Here is a 21,962-nt window from a genome sequence, read left to right as displayed (position 1 = left end):
AGGAAAACAGATAAAGTGATATCCATCTGAGTGTTTAATTAAATTTAAAAGATTGGTGTTAAAGGACTGTAATTCTTAACATTACTTAAGGAGTCTGAATATCTGAGGTTTATTGCATTTGTTCTAGATCAATTTCTTGTTTAGTTGGTTCATTTGGTCACTTGATTGGGGAATATAAAATTATTGAACTGAAAAAAAAAGATTTAGATCTTTAATCCATTTTGAGTTTATTTTTGTGTATGGTGTCAGGGAGTGTTCTAATTTCATACTTTTACATGTACCTGTCCAGTTTTCCCAGCACCACTTATTGAAGAGGCTGTCTTTTCTCCACTGTATATTCTTGCCTCCTTTATCAAAGATAAGGTGACCTGGCAGCACTTTTTTCTTGGATTTGATGAAATATCAGTGTATTTGATCATAAACAGATCTGAGGTAGAAAAATTTATTTAAAATACTGAAGCTAAATTTTGAAAAGCTTACCTACAAAAAACTAGCAAGTGAACTGCTTCCCCACCTTGAGCAGATCAAGGACCACTACCTCCTTAACTTCATCTCAGAACTACATTCCATCTCTGAGCATCCATAGTTCTTTTGTAGTACCTATCTTAGGGAAGATACTACATAGAACACTGTATTTGTGTATGTTTCTATCCTTTCTAGTAGAATGTAAGCCTTTTGATAGGTGCAAAAATAATTATAATTCTATGTTACAACTAGCATGGTAGAACATGTGAGCTTCTACTACATACCAGGTATTCATGGGCATAAAAGCTACACAAATATGATTCAGTCATACCCACAAGGAGCCTTGTAAGTGAAAAAATACTAACCTAGTTTTAGTTTTATAATAAATTGTATGGGCTATCACAGCTATAAATACCAAATGTAAGGGAATGTACAGGAGAGAGCATCTAAATCGTACCTTGGAGAACTGAGAAAGGATGGGTTTGAAGGATGCGGAGGAAGTCGGAATGAAGCAGGATGAGAAAGAAAAAATCCTAAGAGAAAACACCAACATAGGCAGAGAAAAAGAGACATAAAATAGCAAAGCATGTTCAAGAACCAAGTGGTAAGTTATAGATAAAATATAACATACATTGGCAGTAGGGTGGGTGGGGAGAGGGAAGGAAGGATTAAAGTTTAGTTGGGATCATATATGAAGGGCCTTGTATGTCATACTAAGGGGTCTTGATTTGATTCTGTAGGCAATGATTAGCCACTGAAGACTTCAGGAAGAAGTCTAACCCATAACAGTTGTTAGAAAGATAACTATGTCATAATAATATGACAGATGGGTTAGAAGAACAGGGTGGCAGATACTGTGTGTTAGCTTAAACTCAACACCCATTCCAAACCCCTTACCCCTTGCCTTTCTCTCCATAGACAAAAATGTGATTTGCAATCTTCCTTGAGCTAAGTGTGGCTTACATGACAAATTCTGGTCAAGATATAGACATAAGTCTTTTGAGAAGGGTTTTGAGAAAGCACTTACTTCTCTGATAAAAGGGGGTCAGAAGCATCTGGTACAGTTTCTGTAACCCTTCTTCCTACTCTGAATGTGTATGTGTTCCCCAGAGGTATAGGAGCCATTTTGTGATCATGAGGTGACAAGTCAACATGCTAAAGAGCAGAGTGGAAAGAGAAAATGTCTAGATCCTTGATGATACCAATGAGCCACTATACCAACCCTGTACTGACCAATTCCCAGACTTTAAATAGACTCTCATTTATTTAAGCTACAGTTAACTTGTTTACTGTTACTTATAAGCAGAATGCGTTGTTAAGTGACAAAAAGCAAGATTGATAGCAGGCAGATTAACCAGAGGCTACTGTAATAATCCAGGAAAGTGATGAAGAAGACTTGAATGAGAGCAAGGATTAGAGAAGTTAGAAAAGATTTGAGAAACACAGAAATGAGAGAGATGTAGAGACAATTTAGTTTTAAGTCTATTGACATTGAGGATATCTATGGGATATAAGGTGGATATGACTAACAAATAATTAGAAAGATAGGTATACACTTCTGGAGAAATACAGGAGCTGGAAATATAAATAATAAGGACATATAAATGGTGGCTGAAGTCAGTAAAGTATGTTGAATGGAAATGAGAGAGCACAGAATGAGAAAAGACTAGAAATGCAACCTGAGGAGCCTCAGCATTTAAGGGATTCAGAGCAAGAGAAGAATGAAGAATAACAAGAGGAGCAGGAATGACACCAAAGGGAGGACTGAATTTCAGGAGGGAGTGGTCAAGAGTCAAACATTACAGAATATTCAAGTAGGTATAGAGGCCAAGGTGTCACAAGTTAGAGAGGAATTGAAAGAGAGGAAGTAAGAAAGTGGCATTAATTACTGTTTTATGAAGTCTGAAAATCATAGGAAAGAGAAAGAAAAGATAGCTCAATAGGAAGAGGCAGAATTGGGGAAACGTTTTTGCTACTGTTGTCTTTGGATAAAGAAGATCTGAAGCTATTTAGAGATTGAGGAAACGAAATGAATGAAAAGAGAAACCAAAGACTGAAGATTAAACGGGATGGAATATGGTACTGGAAAAGATAGGAAAGGAGGAGATCAGGAACATAAATAGAAGCATTAGCTTTAGAAAAGGGGGATGCATGGTTGAAAGGAGGTAAGTCTTGAAGGTAGATGGGAAGAAGTTGGGAAAAACTATGTCTAATAACTTATTTTTTTCTCTATGTAATAGGAGACACAGTCATCTTTGGCAGGTATAGGAGGCTTGAGAATAAAAGGTCTGTAATGCCTCTCCTGGAGAACAGAATAGGAAACCACCCAGGAACCAGTAGAAGGAATGCTAAGCAGCATTGGGGGTCCCATGTAGCATATGTTCCTCTCAAATAGTTAGAGGTATTTTGGGACATTTAAGAGGAGTTAACATTAATAAAACAAAGAGACAAAGCCAAGCCCAAGTGTCATAAAATATGGATATTTTATTCTAGCTCTGGGAAATGAAAAACAGAGAGGGAGGGAACACATCCTTCCACACACAATTCTAATTTAGCTGACATTAATTCTTAAAAGCTAAAGCAAATATATATGTGCATATGTATACATAATTATATACACGCATACATATTTTTTCAGATTTTAGTCTCATCAGTGTTCATATATTTATTTTTATTTTTTTATAAATACCCTTAAAAATCACAAATGCATCCTAATACTTCTATCTCTGCCTCCTCATCGATCATTTAATATTGTTCGGATTGTATTCAATTTGAGTTTTAATCACTTATGTGATTTGTCTAACTGTACATTAGAAGATGTAAGGGAAAAACTTGGCTTACATTATACTCCATGCATCACAGTTACCCATTACATGTTTTTTTTCATTGTTATTCGCAACTTCACACATCTTGTAGTTCTCTATGCAGACTATTTCAGCTTCTAGTGCTGTACATATCTACATCTTCTGGATGGGACTGCCCGTGATCCATGAGCTTGGGGTCAGGCATAAACTGTGTAGTACCTGATAAAGTATTAAAATGAAAAAAATTAGTCATTCATTTAACAAATTTCTTGTTGATACGGGGCACACATCAGTGAACAAAACAGATAAAAATGTCTGCCAACATGGACGTAACATTCAAGTTGGGTGAGAGAGACAATAAACTAAATGACATATCAGAAGGTGGTAAATGCTATGCAAAAAAAAAAAAAAATCAGGAAGGAGGGGCATATGGAGTGCTTGGGTGATTTGCAGTTTTAAATAGGGTGGCCAGGGAAAGACTTCTATATTTGAGCAAAGAACTGAAGGAAGTGAAGGTGTGAGCCCTGTAGATATCTGAGGGAAATGCCTTACAGGAAGAGCAGGCAGCAAGTGTAATAGAACTTAGGCATGTCTGAGGAGCCATAAAATGGCCAATATGGCTAGAACAGAGTTGGCAAGATATGCTAATGGTGGGTACAATGAGAGTGGTAGGAGGCATGATCAGAAAACAATGGAAGGCCAGGCCACATAGGGCCATGGCAAAGTTTTTCTCCTTATTCTAAGAGATGAGAAGTCTCTGGACAGTTTTGAGCAGAGTGACATGATGTTGTTTCTTAAAAGATTACTCTTGGCTATGGGGAGAAGAGAGTATAGGGAAACAAACATGGAAGTAGGGAGAGCAGTTAGGAAGCTATTGCAGTACCCCAGGAGGGAGATGCTGATGGCTTTTATTAGGGCAGTAGCAGTGGAGGTGGTGAAAAGGTATTGGATTCTGGATAACTTCTTAAGGTAGAATAGACAAGATTTCCTAAATGGACTCAATATGTTGTGTGAGTGAGACTCTTTAACTTGAGAAACTAGAAGAGTGGAGTTGACATTTACTGAGATAGGGGAAAGTGTAGAACCATGTTTGGGAGAAGGCAAATGAAGTGTTAAGTTTTGGATGTGCTATATTTGAATTGCTAACTAGACATTTGAATACAAATATTGAGTAAGTAGTTAGAAATGTGAATCTAGAGTTCAGCACAGGAGTAGCCTGTGCTGGTTTATAAATTTTACGTTCCTAGCCTATATATGGCATTTAAAACTATGAGACCATATGAGGTCTTCCAGAACATCAGAAAAGAGGTCCAAGAAATGAGCCCTTTGGATACTCCAACTTTTTAAGGTTAAGAACATTAGGAGAGGAGATTCAAGATGGTGGTGGAGTAGGTGTACGTGGAGTTCACCTCTCTCCACGGGTGCAGCAGGACTACATCTACAGATGCAACAACTCTCATGGAACACCAGCTGAAAACTAGCATAAGACCTTGGACATTGGAAAGGACTATAAAGATCCCTGCATAACTAGGTAGGACGGAAAAAAGAAGGGAGAAGGAGGAGAGAGGAGGCGGGATGGGACCAGCACCCCGGGGTTGGGGAGCTGAAGCAGAGAGATTCCTGAATTTGGGGAAACCCCCTCTCTGATGGGGAAATCAATTGGGACAGAGGGAAGCATTTGAGGCTGTTGGAAGAGGGTGACGCAGCCGATCTGTGGCAGACAGGACAGAGTAAGAAATACAGATGGTCCATACCATGGCCCTACGTACCCCAGACTGGGACATATGTTCACAGGTGTGCAAGGGGGCTGGGAGTTGGTGCGTGGGGATTGGAGAACAGGCCCAGAGCGAGAACTGCTGTTGGCTGTGCAGAGATGGACTGAGGAGACAGGAGGGAGGAAATCCACAGCAGGGAATGCCTATGGAGGAAGACCAGACTACCATGGAAGCAGGGCGCTATTGCTGAGTCACACGCAAGGGGAGGAGCCACTATTGCAGCTTCTCTCTCCCAACATGCCAAAGCCTGCCAATGACAATAAAAAAAGCCTGCTCAGGGATGGCTCCTGTGCACTGGCTGCTGAGCAATAAAAAAAGCCCCCTTAGAGCTGGCCCTCACGCACTGGCTGCAGGGTAATAAAAAAAAAGCCTTCTCAGGGCTGGCCCTCACACACATGCTGCCAGGTGCCAGAAAAACCCCAGCGAGGGCTGGCCCTCATACATCTTACACTGGGTGCCAGAAAAGGCCCTCACTAGGGCCATATCTCTTTTGCCTGTAGCCGCTGGCTTCCCTGCACATTTGGTGCCGCCAGGGCTCCTGCAATCCAAGCAGTCATACCACCTCTGTGCCTGGTCCTCCCAGGGATGACCCAAGAGCTCCAAGGCAGCCTCAGGACCAGACATCTGTGGGTGGACCACACGTAGAGGTGGGGATAAAACCAAAGCTGAAACTCAGGGATGGGGTGACTAAGGAAGAAGACTGAAAATCTTTCCATTAGCTGTACAAGCTGCAGATTAAATCCCCGCAATCAGCTAGGTAGACCCTGCATCTATGGAATATCTGAGTACACAGTGAGTGTTCCCACAAATGAAAATGGTCTAGCTCTGGCAGCTGTGGAATTTGGGGGCAAGTGCACATAGGAATTGGGCCAGATCAGAGTCAGAGTGGTACCCACAGGGCCCACAGCAGGTCCAGAGACCAGTCCAGAGGCAGAGGAGAGCCTCTTGGGCTGTGGTTCACAGTGTGTGCAAGGACAATTACCGTGGAGACCCCAGGGAAACATAATTATTACTATTAATTTTATTATGTTTTGATTCCTTCTGTTGTTGGTTCTAGCTTTTTTTTGGTTTCTTTTTCTGTTTTTGTTTGTTGTTGTTTCTTTTTTTTAGTCTTTTGGGATCTCTGTGTTTTATAACATATTTTTTAATATATTTCTATTTTTACTTTGCTTTTCTGTTGTGTTCTTTTCCCTTCTTTTCCTCTTTTTCTTTAATGTGTTTTTCTTTTTTTTAATATATTTCCATTTCTACTTTGCTTTTCTGTTGTCCTGTGTTTTTTCCCTTTTTATTTTATTTTATTATTATTATTTTTTAAAATCATTTTTATCGGTTTATTCTGTTTCCTTCCTTTATTCTTCAGTTGGCTGGCACACTGCTTTGGTTTGTGTTTTTGTTAGTTTTAATCCTAATTGTTTGATTTCATTTTTGAGTTCTTCTATTTGTCTGGTTGTTCTCTTGCTTTTTGTTGTATTTGGCTCTGTTTTTGTTTCTTTTACGTGTGTGTGTTTCCTTGTTTCTGTTTTTGTTTGTTTGATTTTGCCTTTACTATTTCTCCGGGGTTTTGTTTGTCCCTTTTTTTTTCTTTAATATATTTTCTATTTTATTTTTTTTTTATTTCTGTTTCTACATTGTTTTTCTGTTGTTCTGTCTTCTTTCCCCTTTCTCTTTTTCAAATATCATTTTTGTCAGTTTGTTTTGTTTCTTTGCTTCATCCTTCAGTTGGCACTCTGCTTTGGTTTTGTTTTTTGGTTTTGAGTTTTTGTCAGCTTTCTTCTTAATTCTCTGATTTTGTTCTTGGGTTCTTTGGTTTATCTGGTCTCTTGCTATTTGATTTATCTGGCTCTGTTTTTGTTTCTTTTTTTTGTGTGTGTGTGTGTTTGTGTGTTTCCTTGTTTCTGTTTCTGTTTGTTAGATTTTACTCTTTACCATTTGTCTGGGGTTTTGTTAGTGTTTTTTTTTTTAATCCCCTTTATCGCTGGGACGAGTGACTTGTGGGGTCTTGGTCCGTCGACCGGAAGTCAGGCCTGAGGCTCCGGAGTGGGAGCACCGAGCCGAGGATGCTGGACCACTAGAGAATTCCCAGCCACAGGGAAGATTAATCACCTAGAGCTCTCACGGAGGCCTCTATCTGAATCTAAGACCCGGCTCCACCCAACTGCCAGCGGCTCCCAGTGCTGGATGCCTCACACCAAACACAAACAAGATAGGAACACAAACCCACCTGTCAGCACACAGACTACCTAAAGTCATGCTAAGCTCACAGACACCCCAAAACACACCATCTGACATGGCCCTGCTCATCAGAGGGAAAAGACCCAGCTCCACCACCAGAACGCAGGCACCAGTCCCTCCTATCAGGAAGCCTACACAAGACACTGAACCAACCCCACTACCAGTGGCAGAGAACAGAAGCAAGAGGAACTACAACCCTGCAGCCTAGTGAAAGGAGACCTCAAATACTGTAAATTAGACAAAATGAGAAGACAGAGAAATACCTTACAGGCAAAAGAGCAAGATAAAAACCCACAAGACCAAATAAAGGAAGAGGAAATAGGCAAACTACCTGAAAAAGAATTCAGAGTAATGATAGTAAAGATGATCCAAAATCTTGGAAATAGAATAAAGACGAGAACGTTTAACAAGGACCTAGAAGAACTAAACAGCAAACAAACAGTGATGAACAACACAATAACTGTAATTAAAAATACTCTAGAAGGAATCAATAGCAGAATAACTGAGGCAGAAGAACGGATAAGTGAGTTGGAAGATAGAATGGTGGAAATAACTGCCCCAGAGCAGAATAGAGAAAAAAGAATGTAAAGAATGGAGGCCAGTCTCAGAGACCTTTGGGACAACATTAAGCACACCAACATTTGAATTATAGGCGTCCCAGAAGAAGAAGAAAAAAAGAAAAGGTCTGAGAAAATATCTGAAGAGATTATAGTTGAAACCTTCCCCAACATGGGAAAGGAAATAGTCAATCAAGTCCAGGGAGCACAGAGAGTCCCATACAGGATAAACCCAAGGAGAAACACACCGAGACACATATTAATTAAACTAGCAAAAATTAAACACAAAGAAAAAATATTAAAAGCAGCAAGGGAAAAGCAACAAAAAACATACAAGGGAATCCCCATAAGGTTAACAGCTGATCTTTCAGCAGAAACTCTACAGGCTAGAAGGGAGTGGCAGGACATATTTAAAGTGATGAAAGGGAAAAACCTACAACCAAGATTACTCTACCCAGCAAGGATTTCATTCAGATTCGACGGAGAAATCAAAAGAGAATTCAGCACCACCAAACCAGCTTTACAACAAATGCTAAAGGAACTTCTCTAGGCTGGAAACACAAGAGAAGGAAAAGACCTACAAAAACAAGCCCAAAACAATTAAGAAAATGGTAATAGGAACACACATATCAATAACTATCTTAAATGTAAATGGATTAAATGCTCCAACCAAAAGACACAGACTGGCTGAATGGATACAAAAACAAGGCCCATATATATGCTGTCTACAAGAGACCCACTTCAGACTTAGGGACACACACAGACTGAAAGTGAGGGGATGGCAAAAAATATTCCATTCAAAGGTAAATGAAAAGAAAGCTGGAGTAGCAATTCTCATATCAAACAAAATAGACTTTAAAATAAAGACTATTACAAGAGACAAAGAAGGACACTACATAATGATCAAGGGATCAATCCAAAAAGAAGATATAACAATTGTAAATATCTATGCACCCAACATAGGAGCACCTCAATACATAAGGCAAATGCTAACAGCCATAAAAGGGGAAATCAACAGTAACACAATAATAGTAAGCAACTTTAACACCCGACTTATACCAATGGACAGACATCATCCAAACCAAAAATAAATAAGGAAACACAAGCTTTAAATGACACAACAGACCAGATGGACTTAATTGATATTTATAGGACATTCTATCCAAAAACAACAGAATACACTTTCTTCTCAAGTGCACATGGAACATTCTCCAGGATAGATTACATCTTTGGTCACAAATCAAGCCTTGGTAAATTTAAGAAAATTGAAATTGTATCAAGCATCTTTTCTGACCACAACACTATGAGACTAGATATCAATTACAGGAAAAAAACCTGTAAAAAATACAAATGGAGGGTAAACAATATGCTACTAAACAATCAAGAGATCACTGAAGAAATCAAAGAGGAAATCAAAAATTACCTAGAAATAAATGACAATGAAAACATGACGACCCAAAACTTACGGGATGCAGCAAAAGCAGTTCTAAGAGGGAAGTTTATAACAATACAATCCTACCTCAAGAAACAAGAAAAATCTGAAATAAACACAACAACCCTGGCTCTTCTGTAAAATGTGGCTTAGAGCAGTAACAATGTTAATTATTTACTTTTAGTATTCAACATAATGCACACAAAGTGGTACATACAATACCCTGTGCATGGTAAGTAGGTAAGAACAATTTTTATATTTACTTTGTGACATAAGACTAAAAATATTTTTTTCACAAACTTGTTTTTATTTTAAATGTTTTTCAAACTCTGATTTATTTTGAAATGATTTTTTTTTTAACATTTGGGAGACACACCTTTTTTCCATAGAGGAATTTAATTTCCAGTTTTATGATGAAAATGAAGGGGAAAAATTTACATACAGTTATTTATTTTACACCTACCTTATCAGAAACAGTTTCTGCTTTATAAACTGGGATAGACCTATATGTAATTTCACCACTAAGTATATTTTAAAAACAGCCAGATCTTAAATAATCACTATCTATGACATTAATACAGTTCTCCACAGACAGATTTTTAACCTGGGATCCCTTTGGGGGAGGGAGGTCTGTGGATAGAATTCATGTGATCTACGAACTTGAATGGGGGAACTTTGTCTTTATTTTCATTAACCTTTGACTGAAGATGAACGTTTTCTTCGATAATGAATGCAGGCAACAAACCACAATAATATTGACGGTACCTTAGACTTTGTCACTAATAGAAATCACAGATAATCACACTGCAGTTGCAGATATCTTGAAATATTTACACTTACTGCTACTTCAAAATTATAGCCTTAATCAGATATGGTGTTAGATACTGTTGATTAACACAATTAAGGAAGCTCATACATTACTATGTATTTTAGTTTATGCATTTAAAACATTCTGAGAAGGGGTCTGTAGCACACAGAAAAGGTTAAGCTTAGTGGTTCTGTCTGCTTCTTTCCCAAATGCATCTTTACTGCCACCTGGTGGAAGCCTTTGGTCAGTACAAGTGAAAAGTATACTACAAAATAGTTTAATCAATGTTTTTTTTTTTTTTTATCAAACAGACATACTATAGTAAGTATTGACAAATAATTATTTTATATAAGTCTGAGTGTGTCTAACTTTCTTAACAATGTCCACCAATTGACTAAGTTCTCTAACACTTCTACTCACTACCTTAATTTATATTCTTGTCCAAAATCTGGTCAAAGGGTCAGATCACCTAAATTTGAAAGGCTCCTTTGCCTTTAGGGCTCCACCTCTCAAAATTTGTTGAAAGGCTTCAAATTTTTAGTTTATCCATAGCTTATGTCAGATATTATTAACTAGAGGAATATACATAGAGAATTCCCTGTGGAGCTTTTCCTACAATCCACCTGCTTGGAGGCCTCACCACTGGAGATTCTACTTTATAATTCTTGTTAGAGTGAATTTTAGAAAAAACAAAAACAAAAACTCAAGAAATTGTGATGTGGATCCCTCTGGTTTAGAACCATTCAACCTAGTCATTTGATTTCTGCCTTTTTTTTTTAAAGGGTCATCTCATGCTATTCTGAGTAATTAAGGATTATATCTTTCCTCTTAGAAATTTCTTCATCCCTTTTGATCCAGGGCTCTCTGTCCTCCCAAAGAATTACCAATCATAAAAACTCTTCTTGAATCTCAATCCCCTAATCATTGTAATAATTTTCTTTGTACTTTATCATATTTTAAATCTCTAATAAAAAACAATTTATGCTTAGGTTTTTTTTTAGTAGACTTTAAAAAAAGCTGGTGTTATACAAACAGGAAAGGAATAAAGTTATTTAAAGTTATAAAACAGCAATGAATTATTATCTCAAATAGCCATTAGGTGTTATCTGTTCACTGATAATTTAGTTCACGCCTTATCTCATTTATATTTTAAGCAAGTTAGGTACAAAAAAAATAGGACAGATCACTAATAAATTGCTGAGTGAAGTTACGAATGTTAGAGATTCTGTTTTTATTTCTTTTGTATAAAATTGGGATGATATTCAGTATTCAGCTTTTCAGTAACTGAAACACTGAAAGATATTAGTCATTGCAAAGTACTTTCACATGCTGTTCTATTCTTTCCATTCTTTTTTCTCTCTATACTTCAGTTTGGCTATTTTTTTTTATTGTCTTGTATTTGAGTTCATTATTTCTGTCCTCTTTTTTGTATACAATCTGCTATTAAACCCGTCCAATGAGTTCATAATTTCAAGTACTGTATTTTTCACATCTAGAATATCCACTTGATTTTTTAATAGATTTCAACTTTCTGTGAAATTCTCCATCTTTCTATCCATTTTGTTCATCACGTTTTCCATTTGACATATTAGTCACAGTTAAAGTGCTTTTCTGCTAACTTCAATATTTAGATCACCTGTGGGTCTGCTGTTTTTTTTTTTTTCTTTTGTTAGTCACATCTTCCTGCCTCTTTGCATGACTAGTATTTTATTTGTATGGTGGACACTGTGTAAAAAAGAACTGAAGAAGCTCCAGATGATATCATCGGCCAGAGGGGGGACCCTTTTCCTCTTTTAGGAAGGGTGAAGTACTTAACATATCACTCCAATCAGGCACTGAGCTGAGCTGCAGTTATAGTAAGAGTCAGTCAACCTCTGGTTCCTCCCTCCTCCTCAGGTATGATACTCTCTAGCTTCTGATTGACAGCCTGAGTTTCTGTCTCCCTCACACTAAAAGACTGTAGGAAATTTGGTTTTGCCCTTCAGGGTTTTGAGTTTGACTATTTAGTGTTATGACCCATAAAATAATCTGGGAAATATCAAGAGGGGAAGATGAGTCATGTATGTATGGCACACATCATCCCTCTAAAACAGAAATCAGCAAACTTTGTTTGCACAGGGCCAAAGTAAACATTTTCAACTTTGTAAACCATAAGGTCTCCATCACAACCACTCAACTCTGCCATTTTAGGGTGAAAGCAGCCACAGACAAGACAATACACAATGAGTGTGGCTGTGTTCCCATAAGACTTTATTTATTTATGGACACTGGAATTTGAATTTCATAGAATTTTAACTTGTCATGAAATATTTTTCTTTTGATTTTTTAACTATTTTAATCACATAGGAACCATTTGTGGAATGTACAAAAATAGTCCATGAGCCAGATTTGGCACAGGGTCCATAGTTTGCCAACCTCTGAGAAGGACATTAATCTTGTGAGACTGTGAGAGATTTCATTCTGCTCTCATCAGATTTTGAAGAGGTCCATGTCACCAAATTTCCAAATTTGTGATTCCCAAAATAAGTTATTGGCATAAATGTATATGGATGATAGAGAACAACCAAACTCATATTCAGAGCCATGATATATAGTTGGACAGTACACCCAATGTATTCTGTATGGTGAGAAGTGTTGGCCATGGCTAGGTTCCCTAGCTAAGTAATGTGCTCCCAAAGCGTGCTCAGTGACAATAAATTTGTTTATCGGCAAAATGGCTAATTACTCTAGGCCAATGATAATGATATCTTCTAACACTTACTGAGAACTTAGTATGTGCTTGACATTGTACTTTTTGCTTTACATGCAATATCTCATTTAATCCTCACAACAAGCATGTCAGAAAAACACTATTATTGTCCTCCTTTTACAGATGAGGAGACCGAGGCTTGAGGTATTAGATAACTTGCCCCAGGCAATAAAACTAGTAAATGTTGGATTTAGGATTCAGATCCAGGTTCTATTCTAAAACCTGTACTCATAACCACTACTGTTTTCTGTGTCTTGGACCTTTGGGATTGCATGTGAAATGTGGAAATAGTGAGTCTCAAGGGTCTCAAGTATAATCAACTCTGAATACTATATGATAAGGATGAATAGTACTGGGTATCTCTCTCCTCTACATGTCTCCTTAGAATGCTTTTCATATACCACATTACCCATGACAGGCAGGCAAAATGTTCCAGAATCCAGATGTGTGAAGAAAAGACATTGGCTGGGGATGGTTTGGTCCCATTGTGAAGTTGCAACATCTCCACAAAGATCTCTGGAGTTGACAGGCATGTAGAGAAATGACCAGATATATTATATGCCTGTGGGAATACGATCAACTGGGGATTACTCAGAGACAGTCTAAAAACTGTATAACTTATCTTGATTAGAAAGGAGACGTGACAGGGAATAGTAAAACTCAAATCAGGTTTGTTACTCAGTGACAGCTTTTATAAAGATTAAGTAAGAGAGGAGGAGGCTGAAATTAGAGACTAAACTCTGGCTTTGAATTAGATAATCTATATGCAATGGAAAGAGCTGGGACTTTGGTGTCAGGAATATCTAGACTATAAACACAACTCTATTCATAAACTATAATTTTGGGCAAGTTACTTAAGCTCCCTGAGTCTCAGTCTCTTTATCATAAAACAATTATAATTACATATATACCAGAGTTTTCTTGTTTTGCTTTTTGGGAGAGAATTGAATAACATAACATACTAACAGCTCTTTGCACCACTGTAGTTGCTCAGTAAAGGGGAGATATTTTCATTATTCCCTAATTCTCTACCTCTGAGTTGGTCCTATTTCCTTTGTAATAAGACAACTTAATGCATAGTACCATTTACTTGGTACAGATAAACAAACCTACATAAACCAGTGACTGGTGAGTTTATGTGAATACACTACTGAAATGGTATTAAACACTCTGTTACTTTCTTTTTGATCACAGTAAAACCATGGTAGTATTTGCCTAGGAAGTATAATTGTCACTATTTGGTCCCACAAAGTATTAATTGCCTGAATCTAATACTAGCAAAGATATCAGTATTATATAACTTGTGTTATTTTTACTATTTGATGCTGAAAGTTCTCCTAGTATCTAAACTAAATAAAACTGATGGTAGAAGAGAAGACTGATAGGGGTATATAGCACAAGAAATGGAAACCTGATATTTCTTCTATGTAGATGTGACTCGTTATAGCATGTAAACTGGTAGAATCCAGAAAGACACATTTTCCTCCACCTGATTAAAAACCTCACATCTATAAATTGATTAAATGCTTCACTCACCCAACCAGCCAGTGCTATTCTCTACTCCCATATGCCAAGAACTATGTTATGAGCTATGTGGCAATTAGAAAAAGTTCCACATACCTGAGTACCTCATAACCTAAAAAGATACACAGACTACAGATGAGAAAGACAAAACACTTATGAGGAAAACACATAAATAAGTTCAAACTATTAATTATAATACTATAAAATTATTTAAGAAAAGAATGAAAACAAAATTGAATTATTCCAAACAAACCTGAGGTGGATTCTGATTTGGTCTTTGTTTCAGAGCCGAGTTCTGCTGACAAAGGCACTGCATGTTTCAGGTTGTGAGTTGTTTTTGCAGGTATTTCTATTTCATCAGAGCTTCCTAGCTGTTTACCAAAAAGGATTTTTCCTTCATAAGTAAATTATTTTACTAAAAGAATAAAATATCCTAAAAAATTATAGCATGCAAAGGTAGTATAGTCCTTCATCTCTTTTCAATCCATCCTTGACGTCTGTCTAGGACTCTCATTACAAGCTAAAACCCACCCAAACAAAACTCAAAATCTACCTTTTTGGTCCATTTAAACTCTACCTTAGTTTTTTCTTTAGGTTCAGGAAGTGACTCTTTTTTGTTGTTTTTTGTCCACAATGATTTAACTGCTTCATAAATTTGCTGGCTTGTAGCATATGCCTTTTTCCCAGTTACCTAATTAAAACAAAAAGTGAGTCAAATAATATACACTTTTAAAAGTTAAAATAACAAATACTAAAAAATTTACACCTGGTATTTTATATGAACACTCAGGTCAGAATCAATAATAAAGATAAATCTCTAGATCATGATAACACAAAGCCTCATTTTCTATATCTTATATGAAAAATTATTTGCCTCATGTAAAAGGCTAAAATATATATAGTTAGTACAACACCAAGAGTGAATCCTAATGTAAACTGTGGACTTTGGGTGATAACAATGTGTCAGTGTAGGCTCATCAATGGTAAAAAATTAGGTGACTCATTAGTGCAGTAGGTAGTGTACAGCCTCATAATTGTAAAAAATGTATCCCTCTGGTGAGGATGTTGATAACAGAGGAGGCTATGCATGTGTGGGTGCAGGGGTGTACCAGAAATCTCTGTACTTTCTCCTTAATTTTGTCGTGAATCTAAAAGTACTCTAAAAAAATAATAAAGTCTTAAAAATGTATAGTTTGCATTCACACTGTAACGTGAATTTAAAACTATGTCTGTTTAACAGGAGTTTGGGAAAGACAGTTTGAGATAACAAACAGCTGACTGAGGAAATGAGATTTTAAGATGCTACAAAGTTAATGCTTTTGCTTAAATTTTTATGTTGCTTTCTCCAATCATAAAGAAAAATAATTAATGTATTTCTCTAGAGAATAAGACTTTTTTGGTAGAAACGTGAAATAAACAATGAACTACAAACACACTAAAGCAGAGGCTAGGATGCTGACTGAATTCCTGAAGCTGCTATTATTTTCATTCATATCTCTTTTCCTTTGGAAAAAATCTCTGATTCCTCCTTTCTATTCTTTTCCCACCCTTTTCTTTCTTATAGTTAAAGTAATGTTAATAGCTATTGATTTTTCAAACTTTAAAGAGGTTTTGAGGTGCTTTCTAGTTTTACACTTTCTATAAACATAAATTTTTAAAAACTGTTTTTCTTCCTTAAATAGAAATATTTTTATTATTTTTGCTAAGTATATATCTATACTTAAGAAAAATCAGTCAATCCACTAGTAATGAAAGTCCTCTTCCTCCTCTCAGTGTAACCTTTGTTAACAACTGTATGGATATTCTTCTTGAATTTTTACTCTTATGTTCATTATATATGCACACACATAGCATTTTAAAACAAACAGAATGTTGATACTTATACATCTACCAAAGGGATGACGTAGATCTATATGCACTGACATGGATAGAAATCCATGATGAACCACTGAATTGCAAAAAAGAGAACAAAGAATAGATTATAAACTACAATCTCAATTATGTTTTAAATTAACATTTAAAATAAACTGCCCACACATACACTTTTTTTCCTTTTTAAACACAAATGGAATCACGCGATACATATTATTTTGAGGTGTGATTTTTTAAAAGCTTAACAATATGTCACAGAGATGTTTCCATATCAGTTTATATGCCAGTAGATCTGCTTCTAACAGCCGCACAGCTAGTATTCTATATGGATACATCACAATTCATTTAACAAATCCCTTGTTGATGGGCATATGGAATACTTCCTTTTTTATCCTGGCAATTATAATCCTGCTGTAATTAGCACCCTTACACAAATAACTGGGAACATATACCGTTGTGGTATTTCCTTGGAAAAATTTCTAGATGTGAAATATCTGGATTAAAGATTATATACATTTTAATTTTTGATAATACTACCACATTGCCTCTAGAAAGTCAGCTCTATACTGTAGCAATTTACACTCCCAGCAAGAGTATATATGTTTTCCAACCCCATTTACCAGCAGAAGTGTTATGATTTTTAAAAATCTTTGTCAAATGGAAAGGCTAAAAACCAGTATCTAAATGATTATTTAAATTTTCATTTATTTGATTGCTGATGAAGTTAAGCATCTTTCATGTATTAGGCCATTTATGTTTCTTATTTTGTGGACTGCTTGTTCATATACTTTATTTTCTTAGAGGGCATTCATCCTTTTCCTATCGATTTATAGAAGCTTTTAATATACGGAAGGATATTATTTAATCCTTTGTTAATATGTTGCAAATAGTTCTTCCAGTTTTTCATTTATCAATTAACTTCGTATATGGTATACTGTGGTCAACAGAAATGTATGACTTTGATGTAGTAAAATATATTCATTTTTTTTTCTTTGATGGCTTCTGGATTGTGTTTTGCTTAAGAAAGCCTTTCCTATCTCAAGATTACACAAAAATTCCTCTTTTCTCTTCTAACATTTTATAGCATTATATTTTATCATTAGATCTTTATTCCACCTGCAATTTATTTTGCATGATTTTTAGTAAAGGTCTAAGTATTTTTCCGAAAAGCCAATTATTCCAACACATTTCTTGAATAGTCCATCTTTTCTTTACACATTGATCTGAAATGCCACTTGTACCATACCCTCCCCCTCCCTCCACAACGTATACGAAGACATACTCCACATATTTGTTTTTGGACATTCTCTTTGTTCTCTTGGTATATTTTATTATCTATGCTATAGCTTAGTATCGTTCCCAATACATGGTACATGGACAACAAATACTGGTTGAATGAATGTCACGTTTCCTCCAAATCCAGGAATTTTGTAAGAACCGAATTAAATATATAAATTTGAGAACATCTGCCACATTCTAATATTGAGTCCTTTCATCCAGAAAACAACACATATCACTAAACTTATTGAATTAAAAAAAAACGCCCTACAGTAAAGTTTAACAGTTTTTAAAAAATATGTTTTAAAACACTATTTAATAAGTTTATTCCTAGCTACTTTATAGTTTTCAAATAAAGATTTTTTGTTACTCTTTACATAAGTTAATAATGAAAATATTATGAAGAAAAAAATATAAAAAGCAAAGAGTAATTCCATTCTGAAGTGTATTTCCAAAATAGTGAATAACTGGGGTGTGACTTTCATTTTTCAAAGAACCTTCTGGACTATCATTTTGTAACCTTTTTAACATCATAGACCCCCTTGGACAATCTCTTGAAATGTATGAGCCATTTCCTTCCGAAAAATACACATATACCTGACATTCTTTTAAGAGAATTGTCTGATTAACTAAAGCTGTTTTAAAAATGTATAATAGGAGGAGCTTCAAGATGGCAGAAGAGTAAGACGCGGAGATCACCTTCCTCTCCACAAATACATCAGAAATACATCCACATGTGGAACAACTCCTACAGAACACCTATGGAACGCTGGCAGAAGACCTCAGACCTCCCAAAAGGCAAGAAACTCCCCACGTACCTGGGTAGGGTAAAAGAAAAAAGAAAAAACAGACACAAAGAATAGGGACGGGACCTGCACCAGTGGGAGGGAGCCGTGAAGGAGGAAAGGTTTCCACATACTACAAGCCCCTTTGCGGGCGGAGACTGCGGGTGAGGGAGGGGGTAAGCTTCGGAGCAACGGAGGAGAGCGCAGCAACAGGGGTGCGGAGGGCAAAGCAGAGAGACTCCCACACGGAGGATTGGTGCCGACCAGCACTCACCAGCCCGAGAGGCTTGTCTGCTCACCCACCGGGGCGGGCGGGGGCTGGGAGCTGAGGCTTGGGCTTCGGAGGTCGGATCCCAGGGAGAGGACTGGGGTTGGCTGCGTGAACACAGCCTGAAGGGGGCTAGTGCACCACAGCTAGCCGGGAGGGAGTCCGGAAAGAAGTCTGGAGCTGCCGAAGAGGAAAGAGACTTTTTCTTGCCTCTTTGTTTCCTGGTGCATGAGGAGAGGGGATTAAGAGGACCACCTAAATGACCTCCAGAGACGGGAGGGAGCCACAGCTATCAGCTCGAATCCCAGAGTCGGGCATGAGGCGCTAAGGCTGCTGCTGCAGCCACCAAGAAGCCTGTGTGCAAGAACAGGTCACTATCCACACCGCCCCTCCCGGGAGCCTGTGCAGACCACCACTGCCAGGGTCCCATGATCCAGGGACAATTTCCCCGGGAGAACACACGGTGTGCCTCAGGCTGGTACAACGTCACGCTGGCCTCTGCCACCGCAGGCTAACCCCCCACTCCATACCCCTCCCTCCCACCGCCCTGAGTGAGCCAGAGCCCCCGAATCAGCTGTTCCTTTAACCCCGTCCTGTCTGAGCGAAGAACAGACGCCCTCAGGCGACCTACACGCATAGGCGTGTCCAAATCCAAAGCTGAACCCCAGGAGCTGTGCGAACAAAGAAGAGAAAGGGAAATCTCTCCCAGAAGCCTCAGGAGCACCGGATTAAATCTCCACAACCAACTTGATGTACCCTGAATGTCTGGAATACCTGAATAGACAAAGAATCATCCCAAATTGAGGAGGTGGACTTTGGGAGCAACGAAATATATATATTTTTTCCCCTTTTCTCTTTTTGTGAGTGTGTATGTGTATGTTTCTGTGTGTGATTTTGTCTGTATAGCTTTGCTTTCACTATTTGTCCTAGGGTTCTGTCTGTCCATTTTTTTTCCTTAAAAAATTGTTTTTGTTAATAATTATTTTTTAATTTTTACTTTAATAACTTTATTTTATTTTACTTTACTTACTTTTATTTTATCTTCTCCTTTCATTATTTCTATTTTTTCTCCCTTTTATTCTGAGCTGTGTGGAGGACAGGCTCTTGGTGCTCCAGCCAGGCGTCAGGGCTGTGCCACTGAGGTGGGAGAGCCAAGTTCAGGACACTGGTCCACAAGAGACCTCCCAGCTCCACGTAATATCAAATGGCGAAAAACTCCCAGAGATCTCCATCTCAATGCCAAGACCCAGCTTCGCTCAAAGACCGGCAAGCTACAGTGCTGGACACCCTATACCAAACAACTAGCAAGACAGGAACACAACCCCATCCATTAGCAGAGACGCTGCCTAAAATCATAATAAGGCCACAGACACCCCAAAACACACGACCAGACGTGGACCTGCCCACCAGAAGGACAAGATCCAGCCTCATCCACCAGAACACAGGCACTAGTCCCCTCCACCAGGAAGCCTATACAACCCACTGAACCAACCTTGGCCACTGGGTACAGACACCAAAAACAAAAGAAACTATGAACTTGCAGCCTGCAAAAAGGAGACCCCAACCACAGAAAGTTAAGCAAAATGAGAAGACAGAGAAACACACAGCAGATGAAGGAGGAAGGCAAAAACCCACCAGACCAAACAAATGAAGAGGAAATAGGCAGTCTACATGAAAAAGAATTCAGAATAATGATAGTAAAGATGATCCAAAACCTTGGAAATAGAATGGAGAAAATAGAAGAAACACTTAACAAGGACCTAGAAGAACCAAAGCGCAAACTAAATGTGATGAACAACACAATAAATGAAATTAAAAATTCTCTAGAAGGGATCAATAGAAGAATAACTGAGGCAGAAGAAAGGATAAGTGACCTGGAAGATAAAATAGTGGAAATAACTACTGCAGAGCACAATAAAGAAAAAAAAGGAAAAGAATTGAGGACAGTATCAGAGACCTCTGGGACAACATTAAATGCACAAACATTCGAATGATAGGGGTCCAGAAGAAGAAGAGAAAAAGAAAGGGACTGAGAAAATATTTGAAGAGATTTTAGTTGAAAACTTCCCTAATATGGGAAAGGAAATAGTTAGTCAAGTCCAGGAAGCACAGCGAGTACCATACAGGATAAATCCAAGGAGAAACATGCCAAGACACATATTAATCAAACTCTCAAAAATTAAATATCAAGAAAACATATTAAAAGCAGCAAGGGAAAAACAACAAGTAACACATAAGGGAATCCCCCATAAGGTTAACAGCTGATCTTTCAGCAGAAACTCTGCAAGCCAGAAGGGAGTGGCAGGACATATTTAAAGTGATGAAGGAGAAAAACCTACAACCAAGATTACTCTACCCAGCAAGGATCTCATTCAGATTTGATGGAAAAATTAAAAGCTTTACAGACAAGCAAAAGCTGAGAGAGTTCAGCACCACCAAACCAGCTTTACAACAAATGCTAAAGGAACTTCTCTAGGCAGGAAACACAAGAGAAGGAAAAGACCTACAATAATAAACCCAAAACAATTAAGAAAATGGGAATAGGAACATACATATCAATAATTACCTTAAATGTAAATGGATTAAATGCTCCAACCAAAAGACATAGACTGGCTGAATGGATACAAAAACAAGAACCGTATATATGCTGTCTACAAGAGACCCACTTCAGACCTAGGGACACATACAGACTGAAAGTGAGGGGATGGAAAAAGATATTCCATGCAAATGGAAATCAAAAGAAAGCTGGAGTAGCAATTCTCACAGACAAAACAGACTTTAAAACAAAGACTACCACAAGAGACAAAGAAGGACACTACATAATTATCAAGGGATCAATCCAAGAAGAAGATATAACAACTGTAAATATCTATGCACCCAACATAGGAGCACCTCAATACATAAGGCAAATACTAACAGCCATAAAAGGGGAAATCGGCAGTAACACAGTCATAGTAGCGGACTTTAACACCCCACTTTAACCAATGGACAGATCATCCAAAATGAAAATAAATAAGGAAACACAAGCTTTAATGATACATTAAACAAGATGGACTTAATTGATATTTATAGGACATTCCATCCAAAAACAACAGAATACACAGTCTTCCCAAGTGCTCAAGGAACATTCTCCAGGATAGATCATATCTTGGGTCACAAATCAAGCCTTGGTAAATTTAAAAAAATGAAATCGTATCAAGTATCTTTTCCAACCACAACACTATGAGACTAGATATCAATTACAGGAAACAATCTGTAAGAAATACAAACACATGGAGGCTAAACAACACACTATTTAATAACCAAGAGATCAGTGAAGAAATCAAAGAGGAAATCAAAAAATACCTAGAAAAAAATGACAATGAAAACACAACGACCCAAAACCTATGGGATGCAGCAAAAGCAGTTCTAAG

The 21,962-nt window shown here is 37.5% G+C and overlaps 1 protein-coding gene across 3 annotated transcripts in view; it reads right to left on the bottom strand.

Moving 5' to 3' along the window:
• Positions 1-2,929: 2,929 nt before the first annotated feature.
• APOOL (apolipoprotein O like) overlaps positions 2,930-21,962 on the bottom strand; it is a 96,250-nt gene continuing 77,217 nt past the window's right edge. For all 3 annotated transcript variants that reach the window (XM_007183532.2, XM_007183534.2, XM_007183533.3), the window contains 3 exons: positions 14,924-15,037; positions 14,600-14,717; positions 2,930-3,488 (listed from right to left, as the gene is read on the bottom strand). In XM_007183532.2, coding sequence (XP_007183594.2) covers positions 3,400-3,488; positions 14,600-14,717; positions 14,924-15,037 — 321 coding nt within the window. In that variant the 3' untranslated portion in view covers positions 2,930-3,399. The remainder of the gene's footprint in view (positions 3,489-14,599; positions 14,718-14,923; positions 15,038-21,962) is intronic.

The sequence above is a fragment of the Balaenoptera acutorostrata genome, chromosome X, assembly GCF_949987535.1.
Source record: "Balaenoptera acutorostrata chromosome X, mBalAcu1.1, whole genome shotgun sequence".
Taxonomy (NCBI): Eukaryota; Metazoa; Chordata; class Mammalia; order Artiodactyla; family Balaenopteridae; genus Balaenoptera; species Balaenoptera acutorostrata.
Note: the sequence above shows the minus strand (reverse complement) of the source record. Positions and strands in the feature narration are given on the sequence as shown.